The 19,215-nt window shown below is 35.3% G+C and overlaps 1 protein-coding gene across 2 annotated transcripts in view; it reads right to left on the bottom strand.

Moving 5' to 3' along the window:
- The window catches only part of bicc1b (BicC family RNA binding protein 1b), a 103,169-nt gene that overhangs the window by 52,141 nt on the left and 31,813 nt on the right, over positions 1-19,215 (bottom strand). For both annotated transcript variants that reach the window (XM_051124511.1, XM_051124510.1), the window contains exon 3: positions 10,034-10,103. In XM_051124511.1, the coding sequence (XP_050980468.1) occupies positions 10,034-10,103 (70 nt within the window). The remainder of the gene's footprint in view (positions 1-10,033; positions 10,104-19,215) is intronic.

The raw sequence follows: 19,215 nt of genomic DNA on the forward strand, positions 1-19,215 counted from the left end.
GTTGAGTCAACTCAAATATCTAAGTTGTCACTTAGTATAATTTAACATTTCAAGTTGAATAAACCATTTTTTTTTTTTGAGTTGACTGAACATAAATTTTTAAGGCAGCCAGGTTACAAATTATTTTAAGCTGACTCAACAAATTGTTTTTTACAGTGTAGAGCACATTATTGCAATGCGGGGCACATCAAAATGCGCAAGCACAAATCTCTTTTCTCGCAGGTGGATTCTCTTTACTCTTATAAAAATGACGCGCTTTCTCTCGCTTGCATGTGCGCGCTCAGAAACACAGATCAGCGCATATGATAAAGCATGCAATCGGTATTTACACAGCATAACAGTAGAAAATTTATCAGTCTCACACGTGTCCCGCAAAATCACAACTATGTCCTGCAAAAGCCCTCTTTCCAGGTGGTCACCCTACCACCATGTCAGAAATTTCAGGTTTTACTATCCTTGTGGGGACATTTGGTCCCCACAATGTAACAGGAACGAGTACACACACACACCAAAACAGTCGGCTATGTCTGTGAAGGTAAACAGCTGGGAAAGAAATTGCATGTTTATATTTGTCTTGTCTCCTCTGAGGCTGGGACTCTAAATAGTGTTCTGTGCTCATCTGTGCAGCCAAACACAGAACAGTTAGCATGCTTTGCTCAAACTTTTGACATGGCATTAAAACTGGTACACCATTGCCGCTTGTGAAAACTAAATGGTGGTGCCATGGGTGGAAAGGTGCAGATTAAGGATCGGTAATATCATGGGCGTCGGAAGCAAAATAAATGTGGGTGGATCCTCCCCCCCTAAAAATGACTGGAGTATATGGTATTTTCTGTAGTCTGGTGCCTTTTAATTAACGGAATAGGCCGCCTTGTTTGCAGGGGTTACAAACGTTACCTCTGCCCACTAACTTCACAACAGTACAAAAGCTGGCTGTTAAGACATGTTTCCAGTGGCGTAGGTGGTAAAGCGAGTAGCTAGTGTTTTCTGACGCGAACGACCCGAGTTCGCATCCGCCTATTGCTGAAATCGTTCTTCTGCTTTTTCACATCTCATTTTACATCGGAATTTGTTTTCAATAAAAATAAAAAGGAAGGAAATAATCGAGAAGTCAGAATAAAGTATTGGGTAGGGTTAGGTGTATCTGAGGAGCAGATACGTTCAGATGCTAAATTCTAAATTCTAATGACACACATTTACAGTGCTACAATGCATTCGTGTGCATTCCTCTGCTTGTAAACAAGGCGCAGCGCATCCAAGTTCTGGCTCCTGCATGCATGCATCATGGTACTGTGGTGAATGCGTGTCGAAGACTGACATGAAAGAATAGAAATCGTTGAATGAAGTTGCTGTCTATGCAGAGTCATTCAAAAAATATGAATGTAGGTCTTACAGGTTTGGAAGGACATGAGGGTGAGTAATTAATGACAGAATTTTCATTTTTGGATGAACTATTCCTTTAAAAAAGGGAAAGCACTTCTTCTATTTAAACTAATTATGTCTTTAATAAAATATTATCACATTAACCTTTAAAGTCAACAAAGCAGCATTCACAATCCATGTTATTTTTGTAATATGATGTATTTGCGAGTTGAAACCAGATATTCAAGCAGCAAAAAATTAGGCCACCAGATTGCATCATGATGACATTGTGAAAAGTGGTTTGTGACAAGAGGTTGACAAATAGCAGTGCTTAGTGATGTCAGTCCTAAAAGAGTTTTCAAGAAAGATAACAAAGACTAGCATTTTTTTCCCTTTTACAATAACGTGCACAGATGACTCATTTAAAAAGACCATGAACGTGCATTAACAACATAAATCTAGAGTAAATTCTGACTCCATGTTGACTTGAAAAGTTCCAGTAACAAATAAATGTTGCTAATTTTAGAACAGGACATTCGCTGCATACCGCTAAGATACAACAAAGAGGACATCATTTTGATTTAACGTCAACATGCACACACAAAATGAAAACTCTAAAAGAAGAGAAGTCTTTGAGAGTAAATCAAACTTAAGCTTTTTTGTGACAGTGGCGTGTGAAGGTCTGCGGAGTATCAACCTGAGCTTTACGATGGCAAATGAGTGAAACAGACCACGAGAGACTTCAGAGACCAAGATGAAAACTCCCTACGTCAGCTCAGACTCTGCAGAAATGGAATGCGTTCTCAGGAGCCACATAAATACACCGCAAGCTGCATTTCCACTTTTAACACACAAAAGAGTCTCGAGGCCATTTGCATTCCAGTTAGGGCCTATCCGAAGGCGATGATGACTGCATTAGTTGTGATGGCTCTTTGGCCAATAGAGGCGAGAGATAATAGCACATAACTGTGGGTGTTGGTCCCATCCCAGATGATTCAGGGTTCCAGAGACTCTTAGGAGCCTGTAAATGTGTCTGTGAAGCATCTGTCATTATTAAGCAGTTGAGGCCCTGATTATTACTAAGCACTTTCAGCCACCAAGAGACATGCTTAGCATGCAGATGAAAATATTTAATTGTTAGCAATCCTCTACTTTTTGGCCGAAAAATATAATGTGCAAATGCTGTTTCTAGTAATGACACTCAAAAAGAATAAAGACAACCAACATGGTTCACTAGAGAAATACTGATTATCGATTATTAGAGACTATGGTTGCTTCAGAAAATGTATTGTTTCTCCCTCGTGTTTCCATATATGGTTTTTCCTGTTCCGTTCCTTGTTAAGTCATTATTGGTTAATCACCCACACCTGTCTTTGTATCGTTAGCACTCCTTTAAAAGTTGGATTCTGTTCATTGTTTGGTTGTCGGATGTTAAAGTTATGTTGGCATGTGTGTTTCCCTTTTGTTTCTGCCTGGAGTTACCATTTGTGAAATTTATTAAAAACTTTTTGTTATATTCCGTCGTCGTTCGTCTCACTCAACACACAGCCGTGACAGAACATCCAACCTACAAACAGTTAAAAACGAATTTTCCTCTATGTTTTATTTTTCCGTTTTCACCAGTTTTTTCTTTTTACCCCCATGGACCTCGCCTCTATTAACGTTGCCCCAAGGAGGGGTAACACCTCGTCGGCACCTGCCATCGTGCCATCTGCGACAACGTCGGCCTGATGGAGGGGTTTAGGTGTGGACTGGACGATGCTGCTTCAGCCATGCCACCACCATTTCCTGACAGCCCCACTGCTCACCCTCAGTCCACCATCTGTGCGGTGGGTTTGTCGCGGGTCTGCCAGTCTCTATCGGCATCATGGATCCCTCGTCTCCGCCTCCAGCCTCGGCCCTTCGACCCAGCAGCTACACCCCGGCTCTCAGCTCCCTCGTCTCCACCGTCGCCCTTCAGTCCACCAGCTCCACCGGGCTCCATCGCCTTGGGCTCTGCCTTGGCCCTTCGGATCGTCTGTGTCACCCTGGTTCTTCGTCGCTGTCAGTCGGCTCCCTGGAGTCATCAGCCCTTCCTCCACCATGGCTCCTCCCTCCGTCGGCTCCACCGTGGGCTACCATCGTGGCTGCGGTCTGGGTCTCACCTGGCTCCTCCTGCTCCGGGTCCCTTCTGTTCCCTCCTTGGCTCCACCCTCCGTCAGACCCACCCTGGAGTTTGTTTGTTGTCCTCCTCCCAGGAGTCCGTCCTCTGCCTGAGCCTCTTCCCACACTGAACCTTTTGTTACCTTCCCACGTTATTAAGTCATTATTAGTCAATCACCCACACCTGTCTTTGTATCGTTAGCACTCCTTTATAAGTTCATTCTGTTCATCGTTTGGTTGTCGGATGTTAAAGTTATGTTGGTGTGTGTGTTTCCCTTGTTTCTGCCTGGAGTTACCGTTTGTGAAATTGATTAAAGACTTTTCGTTATATTCCGTCGTTCGTCTCACTCAACACACAGCCGTGACAGGTTCACCCTGCTAGGTTTTTCTCCAGGTGCTGGGTAGTTTTTCTATACTCTAAAAAATGGTTGGCTTTTTTTTTTTTTTTTACCCCAAAAGGGTTTAGCTTGTTGGGTATAATTAAGCTGCTGGGTCACTTTTAATGGGTTATTAAATATTGGATTATCATTTGGGTCTGTCTTAGATGAAACAACCCAGCTGCTGAGTTACAGTCAGAGTCCAGGCTTTTTGCGTTCTCGACAAGAAAGAGCGGTTCTCAGTGCTGCCAATTTGGTGCACTTCTTCAGCAAAATAAAGGTTTGTATACATTTTATTTCATTTATAAAGCCTTTACTGTGCTGTAAAGTATATTATTTTATGGAATGCAACATACAAGAATGAGATTCAGCGGTTGTTTCGCATGATGGAAATGCCTTTTGCCTTGCATAACATTAATTGATTTTTTTTTTTTTTTTTTTTTTGTTATAATACTGAATTTAATTTAACTTGATGTTAAAATATGTTCTCAAATCTCAGTACTGTTTGTTTATGGATCTTTCAGCTACGAGTGAAATGCAAGGCCACGGTCTGAGGTTCATAGTTCCCCAAGTAAACAGCAGCCCATCACCGGCTTAGACACACCGGCACAAGAATTAGCATTATTTCGGTTAAAAATGGTAACAGAGAATGGTTGAATACACTTAAATTAAAATGCTACTTTTAAATGTTATATTTTTTATTTCTAAAATGCTTGTTAAACAAGTTTAAATGTATGTAATATTGTAAATTATGCTGTATTCACCTAAATAAATTCAATTTGTCTTATATTTTTTGTCAGTTGGTGTTCTTGCTTACTAATAAATGTTCATCTTTTGATTATTGCTGTTGCCTCTATAGTTCTGTGTGTGATTTTTAAGTTCCAGGCCAATTTAAGCCATCAATATAATACTTTTTATACAACAGTAAAATTAATTAAATTTATAATATATATAATATATTATATATATTTTTTTTTTTATTATTTATTTGTTTTTTTTACATTTATAATATTATAAAATGTATATTTACTATTTACCCTGTTCTGGATTGCCAAATAACCCAAGTTGGGTTGTTTTTAACCCAGCATTTTTAGAGAGCAATGAGAGCAATTATTATGAATAATGTAATACTTTGGTTAAAAATTCCTAAATGGTCATGTAAAACAGCACCCTTTTTACCTTGTCAAAAACAGCTCTGTTCACAACAAGCCGGTGCATGTCTCTTTAAATGATAATGAGCTACTGCTTACCCTGCCCCTCTTTTCCGTTTTTTTTTTTCTTGAGTGTGGAGAAAATGACGGAGAAAATGAGTGTACAACAGGCTGAGGGCGGGAATATGCTAAACGAGACAGTCTGTTAGTGGCTGTGGGCGGGGCTTGAGCAGCATGACGTCATATGGCTTGATAATTAAGTATGTTTAGGTTTCTTGGGCATTAAAAAAAGTGTAATTTTTATTTTTTTAACACCATGTAAAAATGAATTTTGCATCCAATGTCCACTTTAATATATATATGAATATATAATTAAAACTTTGATGGCCTTACAAGCATTCAAAAACATATGAATCTATTCACATAATGGGCTATTTTACAGGAAATCGTATGTTCACATACTTCTTTTTTGGCAAAAGTGATCTGAATAAAGTGGATTAGTTTAGGGCTAGAACGTTCAGTCCCCTAAACTGCAAACATCTCTGCTCCTCAACAATCACGTACACCCAGTGCATCACTTTCAACGTGCAACAGAGGCGGACCTAAAGCCAAGGCTGTTGGCTCAACTGCATGCTGTGTTATCGAGCTGACCGGAGCCTGTTTTGTTCCAGGGCTGTTGCGCAGGATCAACACCTCTTGACTGTCGTAATAAGCTGCAGACAGACCAGCAGGAAACAGCAGATCCCTGAAGGCCGCACGGGTTAAGCCGGGCCTGGTGCGGTCCACATGTCATAACCGTGCGTGTGTTTTCCATCAATTAATTAGCTGGGATGTTTGCTGCATGCAGTCACCAGATAACCGCAAATGATTATGTAACATTTTTGTCAGCGCAGGCAATGCCCACTGCGTCTCGCCAATATAAACCAAGCGCAGGAATGCGAATGGCCTTTGACTCTGGCCGTGACCCTGAAAACACATTGTTAGCACATATGAACTTAATCTGATGTTTGTTTGGAATGGCCAAGCTGTTATTGCCATTGTTTGCATTCCGTTCTCTTGATCGCAGCGTTATTACACGAACATGACGGTTGCCATTAGGTATTAAATCTTTAGAGAGAAATGAAACACTCTTATAATTGCGCAACAAATGTTTGATTGACATTATGACTTTGAAAATATTTCAGTATCAAACAGTGCTCAGCAAAGTTCACCAGTAGTTTGCTGTGACCTCTGTGAAAGAGTGCATCAATTGAAAAGCATCGACTTGAACTCTTAAGTGCTGTGGTAGTACCAGGGCTCGAACTGAAGGGGGATGCAGGGGAATGGCAAAAAGCACCCCCTGCGTAAAACCACCATCCCCTCTTACCATCTCATTTAGATTATTGATGTTGTGTAAAACTTATCATGCAAATTAAATATTTAAATTCTCTACGTATGATAATTTACGAACTAAACAGTGATTGATCAAACAGAACTCAATATTGCAACAAGCTGTGCACAAGCTTAAAAATGGTTTGTGATTTTTGACGTTCTTGAAAAGATGACAGAGCAACACTGCGGTGTTTCGTTTCTGAATGAATATGATTTTGAATTAATCGAGTGAGCCAATGATTAATAATCAATTATTAATCATTGGCTCACTCGATTCATCACTTGATTCGTTTCTAACTGAATCGTTTGACGGAATGATTCAGTGCATCATGATCACAGGGACTTGCAGCCCCAAATCAGCCAAGCAAAACAGGGCTGTTAAACAATTAATCATGATTAATCGCATACAAAATAAAAGTTTGAGTTTATATGTGTGCGTACTGTGTGTAATTATTATGTGTGTATATATATATATATCTATATATATATATAAATACAACCACATTCACGTATAAATTTACAAATATATATACAAGTAAATGTATTTATTATAATTTTTATATCATTTATATTACATATAAATAAAAATATTTTGCACATAACATATTTCTCTTAAATATATAAATGAATATGTTTGTATTTACATATACATATACATAATAATTACATACAGTACAAACACATATATTTTAGGCAAACTCAAACTTTTGTTTTGTATGCGATTAATCACGATAAATCGTTTGACTCCCCCCCATTTCAGCCCCCCAAAGGAAACAGTTCATTAATCATAGTTCATTTAAGAATGCTTTTTTTTGTACAAAACAAATTAGGTTTAAAATGTAGACAAATTTTGTAATCAGTTGTGTAAAGTTAGCTACAGGACCTCCACCCCACCATCCACCCTGTTTTTGTTTTTTTTTCATAGTTCGACCACTGGACAGTACCATGTTTCAGAGGGTAATACCATGGTACTGCAATTGCTTTATAGTTTACCAAGAATAATTACTAATTAAATAAGTTAAAAAAAAAACATTGTAGGTGCACAGGAATGCAGGCCCAAAAGACAAGTACTATGGTATTTTTGATACTTATTATTTGATACTTTGATACTTAAGAAACACTTCTTATTATCAGTTGCGTAAGATTTTTTTTGTTGTGAAAACTGCAATACATTTTGTTTCAGGATTTTTTATTATAAGGAGCATATAAGAAGAAATCTTTTGTAATATTATGTCTTTACTGTCACTTTTGATCAATTTAATAAATCCTCGCTAAATAAAAAGCAAAAAAAAAGCAAAAAAACAAACATATACTAATTACTTTCAAAGACATGACCCTAACTTTTGAATGGTAGTTTATATAGTCAAAGTCTAATAAAAATGAGCAAACTCACACATATTACAGTGGCATGCGAAAGTTTGGGAACCCCTTGCAGAATCTGTGGAAAAGTGAATAATTACAAAATAAGAGAGATCATACAAAATGCAAGTTATTTGTTTTTTAGTACTGTCCTGAGGAAGATATTTTACATAAGATGTTTACATATAGTCCACAAGACAAAAATTAGCTGAAATTATTAAAATAACCCCCTTCAAAAGTTTGGGATCCCTTGGTTCTTAATACTGAATGATCTACGACTTTTTTTTTGTCTGTGATGGTTGTTCATGAGTCCCTTGTTTGTTTTGAACAGTTAAACTGAGCACTGTTCAGAAAAATCCTCTGTGTCCTGCAGATTCTTGGGTTTTCTAGCATCTTTTGCATATTTAAACCCTTTCCAGCAGTGACTGTATTATTTTGAGATCCATCTTTTTACACTAAGGACAATTGAGGGACTAAAACACAACTATTAAAAAAGGTTCAAACATTTAATGATGCTCCAGATGGAAACACGATGCATTAAGAGCTGGGGGGTGAAAACTTTTGAACAGGGTGAAGATGTCCAAATGTTTCTTATTTTGTTGAAATATCACTTTTTTTCATTTAGTACTGCCCTTCAGAAGCAACAGAAGATACTTGCATGTTTCCTGGAAGACAAATTAAGTATAATTCACCTTGATCTTCAAAAGTTTTCACCCCCAGCTCTTAATGCATTGCGTTTCTTTCTGAAGCATCAGTGAATGTTTGAACCTTTTTAATAGTTGTGTTTGAGTCCCTCAATTGTCCTCAGTATCAAAATATGGATCTCAAAATCATACAGTCAATGCTGGAAAGGGTTAGAATATTTAACCCTTAATATTTAAATTAAATTTAAATTTAATTTAATAATTTCAGCTTTTTTTTTGTCTTGTGGACTATATGTAAAAATCTTTTATGTAAAATATCTTACTGGACAGTACTAAATAAAAAATGACATGCGTTTTGATTTATCTCTCTTATTTTGTTAAATTTATTCACATTTTTGCAGATCCTGCAAGGGGTTCCCAAACTTTCGCATGCCACGGTATATGCCTTAAACATCTTCCAAACATCAGCTAAATGTTTTAAAATCCAACCTGGAGCATTTTAGCAACTTGATTCAGATGAGAAAACAAAAGCAAGACTTTTCTCACAAGCTGAATTGTGTTTGCAATGCATGTTGCTCTGGGAGTCAAAAGAGTCAAATACTGTAAGTCTGAACACTTAAAAAAACAAAAGCGCACCTCTTCTCAAAAAGCCACATGATTTAATCAGTCATTTCCACATTCATTTTTCTGTAGCAAAATCAGCATTTTACCGTAGCAGCAGTTCAGGTTCACTTATGTGCCAAAGTTTAATATGTAAAGCGGTAACAAAGAAGAGCTGACTGGACTCAAACACAATACTGTGATTATGTTTATGATGATTCCAAAACAACAGAAACAGCCCAGTGCAAACCTCTCATGAATATCCACTTATGCACTGAAAATATGATATTTCAAACAAATATATAGTCAAAAAGGGCTGAAAAGCACAAGTTGTCCTCTTCGTATGATAACTTAGACAAAAGACACCCGTAATCAGGATAGGCAAAACTGAGATACTACTAGAACGATCCATCTGACCCTGAAGCCAAGATACTGTCAGTGATGAATATGTGAAGATATTCAAAATGTTGTTTTGCAACCACATCATTTATGTAACACATTGATAAGACAAATTCCAGTGAAACAACAGCAAGAATGTTGAGTGTAAACAGTAGAAACGTTTACAAGCAACCAAATAATCCATTTATTATCAAATTGACGGCTCAGCTGAACTGAATGAAATTTTAATCTAGACAGCATGTTTAGATGTTTCCACTTTTAGTACAATCATGTAGAAAACGTACCCTAAATGTTTACTACATATTTGCTAAAAGGCTTGACTGTTTTTTTAGATATATAATCAATGTGAAAATGGCAGTGGCTTTTTTTCGGTTCTAAATGCACCAACTAAGCATTGCACGTATATAGAAATGTGCATATGTAAACAAATATGTGAATCAGATTGCAAAGTTCAGGGTTCGTATGAATAAACCTTTCAGCATTTAAAATCAAATTGCTTTCATTCCGATTGCCTGAAATTAGTGCATGTAAACGTGAGTAACAGAAAGACCCCACAGCTAAGAAACCAGTATATACACACACATCTTTAGCAAAGCATGTTTCAAATGAGGGACAACACAGGCCTTACCTTTCTTTGACTTGGCACCGATCTTTAGCTTGGAAGGCCATGCAATCTGAGTGTTTGTCTCCTCCATGACCTGCGGGGCAGAAAATGACACGTTAAAAGGTGTTAAAAGGACACTTCGACACTTTTTTTCAGTCAATTCCACTTAAACATTTAGTGTGTTTTTTCTTTTGCACCACAAAATAGTCATAATTTGGGTTTAAACACTATTTCCCGCTCTCTTTCTGGCCCTGGACAATCATGTTGATTTGCTCGTTGTTATTGCCCAACAAGTACTTTAAACATTTTGTTGGACAATTATTTGTGCAAAGATTGTAAATGTCCATTTTTATTTATTCATTTATTTCTCTTATGCTCATCAAAATCTGCGTTTATTTTAAATATTATTACAATTTAAAATAATTTTCCAGTTGAATATATTTAAAAATGATATATTCTAGGGATGGAAATGCTGAATGATCCTTCAGAAATCTTTCTAATATGATTCCAAAGTTCATGAGAAAGAAAATAAATAAATCATATTAATTAAGCAAGGACATGTTGATGTTCTTTTGAATTTTCTGCTTTAATTTTTCTACAAAAAACTGCAAAACTTTTCAAAATTGATAATAATAAGAAACATTACTGAATAAGCATCACTGAGCAGCAAATCAGCAAATTAGAATGATTTCTGAAGGATCATGTGACTTTAAATGTATTAAACACATTTTTATTGATGTCAGTGAACTCAAAATGGGAATTCATTTGATGTTTTTGATCATAAAAAAATGTATTAATCATTTTTCGTTCACGCAAAAGTAATATAATGATATGACAATAAAACAGAGTAATTAATATATTAAATAAAAATTAACAAAAAAATTAACAAAAATACATAATAAATTTTATGATTAATTAATACTGTTTGCAATAACATTTAACATTATTCCAAACTTTTGACCAACAGTTCAGCTGCTGCATGTATAGCACTGTTGTTTGTCTTCACTTCCTCTCCATGGTAATGGTCAATGTCAGAAATTGGGCTTGCCATGGTTCTCCACATTCCAATAATCTGATACCGGTCATCTGAATAAAATGTCAAGAGCGTGTCTGTTTAATATGTTATAACACTGCTTAATATGACTAATTACGTACAACATCACAGTAGAGTCAAGAAAAAACAAAGTGCATTCCTGTCAAAATTAAATTTTCACAGTACTGAACATGGGAGGAGTTTTTGACCTTTATTTGAAATTTAAATGACAAGAAAAAGAAAACAACATGCATATGCAGGTAATTCATAATCAAAATATTTATCCCTCAACCTTAACAACGCATAATGATGCTTTTTATTTTATTTGGACAAGCTAACTTTATTTCACGTGGTTGACTGTACTGTACGACGCATCAGACTGTTCAACAAATTGTATTTTTGTCATTGGAAGACAATCAAAAAAAAAAAAAAAAGTGCATCTGCTGTAACAATAAAACCGTTACAAAAACTTCTGTAAAGTCACAATAAGTGGTTACAATAAGTGGTTTGAGTTCAATTAATTGCAGAAGGGAATAGTTCACCTAACAAGAAAATTCTCAAAAAATGTTACACATCTCAAAAAAGCATTGTAATTAAAATGTTAATAAATCCAGTAGGAATGAACACCAAGTCACTCATTTGTTCTCTGAATAACATCAATCCCCAACATAAAACTGTACAGATTAATATAATCTGTTGAATCCACCCATGTTAAGATCCATATCATTCTGTCACATATGGTGCTCAGTAAGAGTAAAATAATACTACTAATTAAAATATCTCAAAGTATCTAGAGCAATAAGCCAAAGATCTCTGAAAACCAAGAATCTATAAATGGAAAACAGAAATTATCCCTCTGAATATTTTCAGCATTACAAATGGAGCATGTAAAAGCCTGCAGCCATCAGGAGAGAGTTTGAACAGGATGTGAGGGCTAGTAAAGTGCTTGTGAAAGTCATTGTGCATCTGTATCTAACGATACCAGCAGCAGCCAGTACAGTTAGCAAAGAAGCTGAGGTCACTTCTGAGCAGTAGGCATTTCACAGGGCTCTTACTAGCAGATGTCACCACTGGCTCTGTTCCAAAACCTAGCAAGCTCCCTGTGTGGACATCACAAGCACTCCAGATGTGAAGGCTGTTACAAAAGGTTGGCACTAAATGGCATTATTATGCCTCCTAAAATGCCTTCTTTTGGCCAGATTTGAAACATCGCATCATTGAGTCAACTGAATGCCACAAAAATTTGCTATTTTTTATTTTTGTTTGCAAGAAGCACATAATTTTTTTCTTAATACTTTAATTTGCTTTTGCAAAACTTTATTGTATTTTGTAATTCTTTTGCAAATATATGTGGCATTGAATTGACTCCATACACATTAGAAATGTGGCATAATTATTTTTTTTTTTTTGATTTGCATGATTTGTAAACTAACACATTTTGACATTTGCATCACATTACACTCAAATGCTGGGTTATTTTTTAACCCAAATGCTTGTTGGGTCATTTTATTGGATTATTTTAAATATTTTTACCAAGGTGCTGGGTAGTTTTTATGTAACTAAGTTGCTGGGTCATTTTTAATACTGGGTTATTTTTTTCTACCCAGCCACGCTGGGTTGAGCCTGTCTCTGACGAAAGAACCCAGCTGTTGAGTTACAGTCAGTCAGAGCACAGGCTTTTTGAGTCCTCTATAGGAGAGAGACGTTCTCAGCGCCGTCAGTTTGCACTTCTTCAGCGAAATAAATGTTTGTAAAAATTTTATTTCATTTATAAAGTCTTTACTGTGCTATAAATTGTGTTATTTTACACAACGCAACATAAGCACGAGTTGTCAGTCAGCTGCATCAGCAGCAGTTGTTTTGCAGGAGGGAAATGCCTTTTGCCTTGCATAAAATAAATGGATTTTATTCGTTATTGTACTGAGTTTTCTGAGTATCTTAAAATATGTTCTCTAATGTCATTACTGTTTGTTTATGGGCAGTTTTTGGAGTCAGTCATGGCATCGTTTAGCTACGAGTGATCTGAAGTTTGCAGTTAACCCCATGAACAGCAGCCCTTCACCGGCTCAGATTTCGGTGACACACCGGCATGAGAATTAGTGCTATTTCGGTAAAAAGCGATTACAGAGAATGGTTGAATACACTAAAATTCTACTTTTAAATGTTACAATTTTATGTTATAAAATTCTTGTTAGACGAGTTTAAACTTATGTAATATTGTAAACTATGCTGTATTCACCCAAATAAATTCAATTTGTCCTGTATTTTGTCCATGTGTTCATGCTTAAAGAATGTCGATGAGAAGAGGCCTGGTCGACCAAAATTTCACTAAATTTCGCAGAAAAAATATAGTACATTGAGCAGGACATCCAAATGCTCACCTATCATTCATTAACATCAAATATGGCTTTCCATCTGAAATATGTAAATAGTAGCAACTTTGCATGGCCGCTCAATCTAGTGTTAGCCTTGAAAAATGTGCGCTATTGAGTGTGGAACCTGAATAGTAGCTCGCTCCCTGCATGACAGATGGAGGCGTCGGTGCGGTCACTTGCTCTTAAAATACTCTGTCATTTTTGGTCCTACAGATAAAAGTAATATATCTTTCGCATCTGTAAAGACTTTTTCGCATCTGTAAAGACTTAATTTGTGTGCACTCACAATAACAACGAAACGTCGCACTTTTGTAAAATAATGAAAGCAGATAATGAAACAAGATGCCCTTTCTGCCATTTCGGTCTCTGTGGACTTGAGCGTGAAACTTCGAAACGCAATGTACTTTTCTTACAGACATAAAAAAATATAGGCTATCTATAGAGAGTGAAATGTCTACTTTTAAACAAACCAATTCAAATAAAAAACAAATATTTTCAGATCATAAAATCTGTATGAAACATGTAGGCACATTCATTACTGCGATGATGACGAGTCAGTGTCACCAAATTTATCTCTTACGCCGAAAAAAACAAAGAAAGCACTAGTTTATCAATACATTTTTAAAATGTTAATGCAGTCTCCTTGCTGTTTTTCCCTGAAACATTTCTAATTATTATATCTGCCGGTGGACTGTGGCAAACTTTTTTTGTTTGCGCTTAAGTGCTTATTTGGCTATGTAGGCAATTAAAGCACATTATTACGATTTATATGGTTATTATACGTGTGACTAGTACTTGACTAATTCTTAAAATGAACGACTACTAGTCAACCAGAAAAATCTTTAGTTGAGGGCAGCCCTAGTTTAGTGTTGACACATATACATACAACAATGTAATATTTGCATTAATATGCATTGATATTACATCACAGTGAAAAGCAAACCCAGAATCCACTACAAAGAGAAATCCTAGATGGTGGGAAAGTGGGAGAAAGTGCTACTTGTATGATACGCAAGGACTTATGGACAGTGTTCAAAATAAGTTTCCATTTCAGATGCTGCTTTAAAGGGCTGTTGACATCAAGGCAGTATGTCATGGTTTGGAACAGTGTGTTGAATGCAAGTGGTTAGGGTCTCATATTCCTCTTTTACTGTATGGTTCTTTATCAATTATGACTGTGAAATATTCTGTTTGCTCTATGTTTTAGACAGACCTACTCAGAGAACTCTGGCTGGCGTTCTACTATCTAACAATGACCTGCATAAACGCTTCTGTGAATGCTGTTTTTGGCAAAGCTGTGCCCGCTTGAAAGATGTTTTCAAACAGACCACACACAGCTCCCGAAAACTTACACAGCCAAAACATTTTACATGTTACTGGACACCTCCATAAAGGGTCTAACGTTCTTACAAATTAAATGGGCTGCTAATTTAACAAGCACAAAAGCAATACTCAAATCTGGCTGTCCACAGACACAGTTTCAAGAATACTGTATTTTTACAGCCAGATAAAATTTCATATTTTTCTATAGATTTATAATTTACAATGCTAATATAAAGTGATGACAAGTATCTAAGATGTCTTCCAATCTACTAAAAATGCAGCTAAAATATGAATAAACAATGTATAGAAACCTACAACAATATTTTAACCAATCAAAATATTTTACCAAGCTTGACATTTTTAGCAAAGACACAGCAAATGTAGAAAAAACCTTACTAAAATATAATATAAGTAGAGCTAGAAATGAATAAAAATGCTTAAATCATATGAATATACAAATTAAATACACAATATACAATAAATAAATAAAAGTAATATTTCATGTTTATTCAATGAATTTATAAACTGTAATATGAATACAAAAGTAACAAAATTATAACAACATAAGCAGTTCTAGAAATTGATTACAAATTAATCAAATTAAATATAAACTGAATATGATATGCCAAATAATTCATCAAGCTATTCTATAAACTTAGAAATTGGGATGTGAATATAAAGGCAATGACAAAAGTGAAATGAGCCTAAAAAGTCTTCTGATGTCATAAAATATAGCTCACATACTGTATAAATGAACAATGTATAGCACCCTACAACAATATATTTTACCATAATTGAACATTTTAGCAAAGATGTCTACAGCAAACGATGGGGAAAAAAATGAATTCAAATTAATTAATTAATTAATAACATAAGCAGTTCTGATGAATAACATAAGCAGTTCTTAATACAAATAATTAATCATTTTTTTATTTATTCTACAAAACTATACATTGGGTGCATGTCTAAAATAAAAAAAATTAAATTAATTAAAATGTCACACAATTAATTATATTAGCTAAAATTTAATTAGTGCCAGATATATAGACAAAATATGTCATTTGAGATCAAAACATAGTTACATATTTCCATATAATAGAACATTAGCCTGGCCTTCAATCCACAGATATCCATTAAAGCAAAATGTTCCTCCAATTTCTATTAAGTAATATGTTAGATACGTGCATAAAACAGGTTTTGCAATGACTTCCCATTAAGAAATGTGCTGGAAGCATAAAAAAGGGGACCTCTGAGAAAAAGCTTGAAAATCACTTGCGTACACCATGTGCCAGACTACTAAGAAAAAAAGGACTTTTTGTTATATATTAAACCATGTGATTACTGTATGTTTTTGGTGCGAGCACACTCCTGCAGCGCTCCACCACGAGAATGGACAAAATGATGCAAGACTGTGTTTGCCACCTGTTTCCCGTCCCAGTCCCGCTGTGCGGTGCCACAGGTGTTCGGTAAAGAATTCTGGACTCATTTGGGCCTTAGTTCATATAAACAGCTTTAAGTGTCATTCTAAAATACGAGGGGCCGTCTATTGACTCAGCTGAGGCTCTGAAGTGTGTTTGGTCCACTGGGTCGAGGTGACACTGTTCCTGTTTTTTATCAAAGTTTGGGTACGTAGGGAGCATGAACTTACATAAGCGAAAGGGACACATAATACAAATTCAGCTCAGCATCAGAGATGCTTGAAACAAGCCTCAGTTTTTACAGAATCATGTGGAATGGGAGGAAATGCCTCAAACTGTTTCTACAGCGGAGGCCGGAACTGTATAATATCACCCTGTTTTTCTTGATCTCCTCAAAAATTGCTATCTTTGAAGATTCGCTTCCATAAATAGAAAGCATCGGGGGAGTTGAATAACAAACCAGGGTGCTCTATTCATGCTCACTGAAAACAAAAGCACATCAAATGTTCAGGCTGATGATTTTGTGAAAGCTGTTTTATACATCAGTGACTAAACACTCAACCTCACTCTGGCCCTCTGAGCATGAAAAACAAACTATTGCTAGTTTTAATGAATTATAGAGAGAAAGTGACCAAAACAAGGTGAATACTTGAATCCCCCTGTCCTGTTATAAACAACAAAGACATCACTGTATAGTTTATACAGCTTGTTGTGACTATTTGAGCCTTGCAGTACAGCTTCACTCTGAATACTCTCATTAAAATTTTATAGGAGTCTGAAGTCATCTGTTCCACGAGTGATATTTACCTTGATTTTTCTTTGTTTTACCGAGATTTTATATTTAACCTCAAATCATATCTTAATTGGTACAGACTATGTTTACATGCATATCTATATTCAGGTTGCAGCCATATTCTGAACATGATGTTTATAAGCAAAATGTTTCTAGTTTTTCACAACAGTATTACTTTTTTACAATAATTGAATAATAAGGACTCAAAAACTTTTAGGCTTCAAAAATGCCTCACACAATATATGGAATAGGTCAGACAATCATTAATTTAAATTGGAATCAGAATTTGTCTTACACTATTTCAGGGAATCAGATTGAGGCATTTACATAACTTAATCCTATTAGAATATCGCCAAATTCGGATTAATTTTGGAATATTGATATGCATGTAAACAGTCACTGATACTGCTGTCTCCTCGCTAAAGAAGTAACTTAAAAAAAGAAAAAAAAAATTAGAAATGGATAAAAAAAAAATCATCAGATTCAATACAAACAATATGCCAAATAATTAATCAAATTTACTATTTTGATTTATTCTACAAGCTTCAAGTTTGGTAAAATATTTTGCTGTAGGTTGCTGTACATTGTTTATTCATATTTGAGTCATATCTTATTTTACAAAATATAAAAAAGTGCAATGAGCCTAAGATGTCTTCTAATTTCTTAAAATATAGCTCAAATATGAATAAACAATATACAGCAATCTGCAACAAAATATTTAACCAAACTTAAATAATTTAGCAAAGACATACAGCAAATGTGGGGAAAAAAAACACTCACAAAATATAATATAATAAGTAGTGCTAGAAATCAAAAGAATATACAAATTAAATACACAATTTACCAATAAATAAATAAAACAGATTTATTAATGAATTTATACATTTACAGCAAATTTGTGGGGTAAAACTCACACTTATAACTTATAACAACAGAATAAGCAGCTCTAGAAATTGGTTAAAAACAGCAATAACAATCTGGAGTAAAATGATAGTGGAAATCCCCTTTTTTTTAATTATATGAATCATTTTTACACAATAGTTAAATGACTACCCCACTTGCAGGATAAAAACGTCTTGGTAATTTACTCCAAGATATTCACATCCAAGATATTAATGTCTTTCTTTCTTCAGTCACAAAGAAATTACGTTTTTTGAGAAAAATATTCCAGGACTTTTCTCCATATAATGGAGCTTCAATGGTGCTTAACAGATTGAAGGTTAAAAATGCCATTTCAGTGCAGCTTTAAAGGGCTCTAAATGATCCCAGCTAAGTAATAAGGGTCTTATCTAGTGAAACAATCGTCATTTTCTTTAAAAAAAATTAATATTTATACACTTTTTAATGACAAATGCTCATTTTGTCTACACTGTACAATTTGAGTCAACTTAAAATAATTTGTAACCTGGCTGCCTTAAAAACTAGCAAGTTCAGTCAACTCAAAAAAAGTTTATTCAATTTGAAATGTTGAATTATACTAAGTGACAACTTAGATATTTGAGTTGAATCAACTTAAAATTTTAAGGCCGCTGGGTAACAAATTATTTTAAGCTGACTCAACAAATTGTCTTTTTTATTTTTTACAGTGTAGCTCTGCAATGTGCATCCGTACTCTGTTCATTCTGGTTCAAGACAGTTAGGTTAGGTTGAAAAACTACCATCTCATTTTCTCGTCCAACTTCAAACTCATCTGACATCGCTGTTTTACCTTTTTTTGTAAAAGGCGTTTGACCTTCTTTGGATGTTAACTTTGTAAACACTGGGTCGGTACTTCTGCAGCGATGTAAGACGATTTTGAAGTTGTCTTGAACCAGAGTGCACAGAGCACACATCCACATCGCAGAGCTAGACAAGAAGAGCATTTGAGGTTAAAAAGTACATAGATTGTGATTTATTAATTTATTTTTTGTAGAAAATAACCAATTGCTTCGCTAGATAAGACCCTTTTTCCTCGGGTGGGGTCATGTAGAGCCCTTTGAAGCTGCATTGAAACTGCATTTTTAACCTTCAGTCCACTGAGCACCACGGAAAACGTAATTTCTTTGCATGAAAGACATGAACATCTTGGAAGACATGGGGGAGAGTAAATTATCAGGATTTTTTTATTTTAGAAGTGGAGCAATCCTTTAAAGGCATTTACTAATCAAGAACTATGAAATGAGTCATATGAATTCATGTGTAAATAACAACCACCTTGACTACATGTTTGTTAGTTCAAGCATTTAACACTTAAGTTTTAATTAAGTTTATTTGAGTTTTCACAC

Source organism: Labeo rohita, chromosome 12 (genome assembly GCF_022985175.1).
Source record: "Labeo rohita strain BAU-BD-2019 chromosome 12, IGBB_LRoh.1.0, whole genome shotgun sequence".
In the NCBI taxonomy this organism is placed as follows: Eukaryota; Metazoa; Chordata; class Actinopteri; order Cypriniformes; family Cyprinidae; genus Labeo; species Labeo rohita.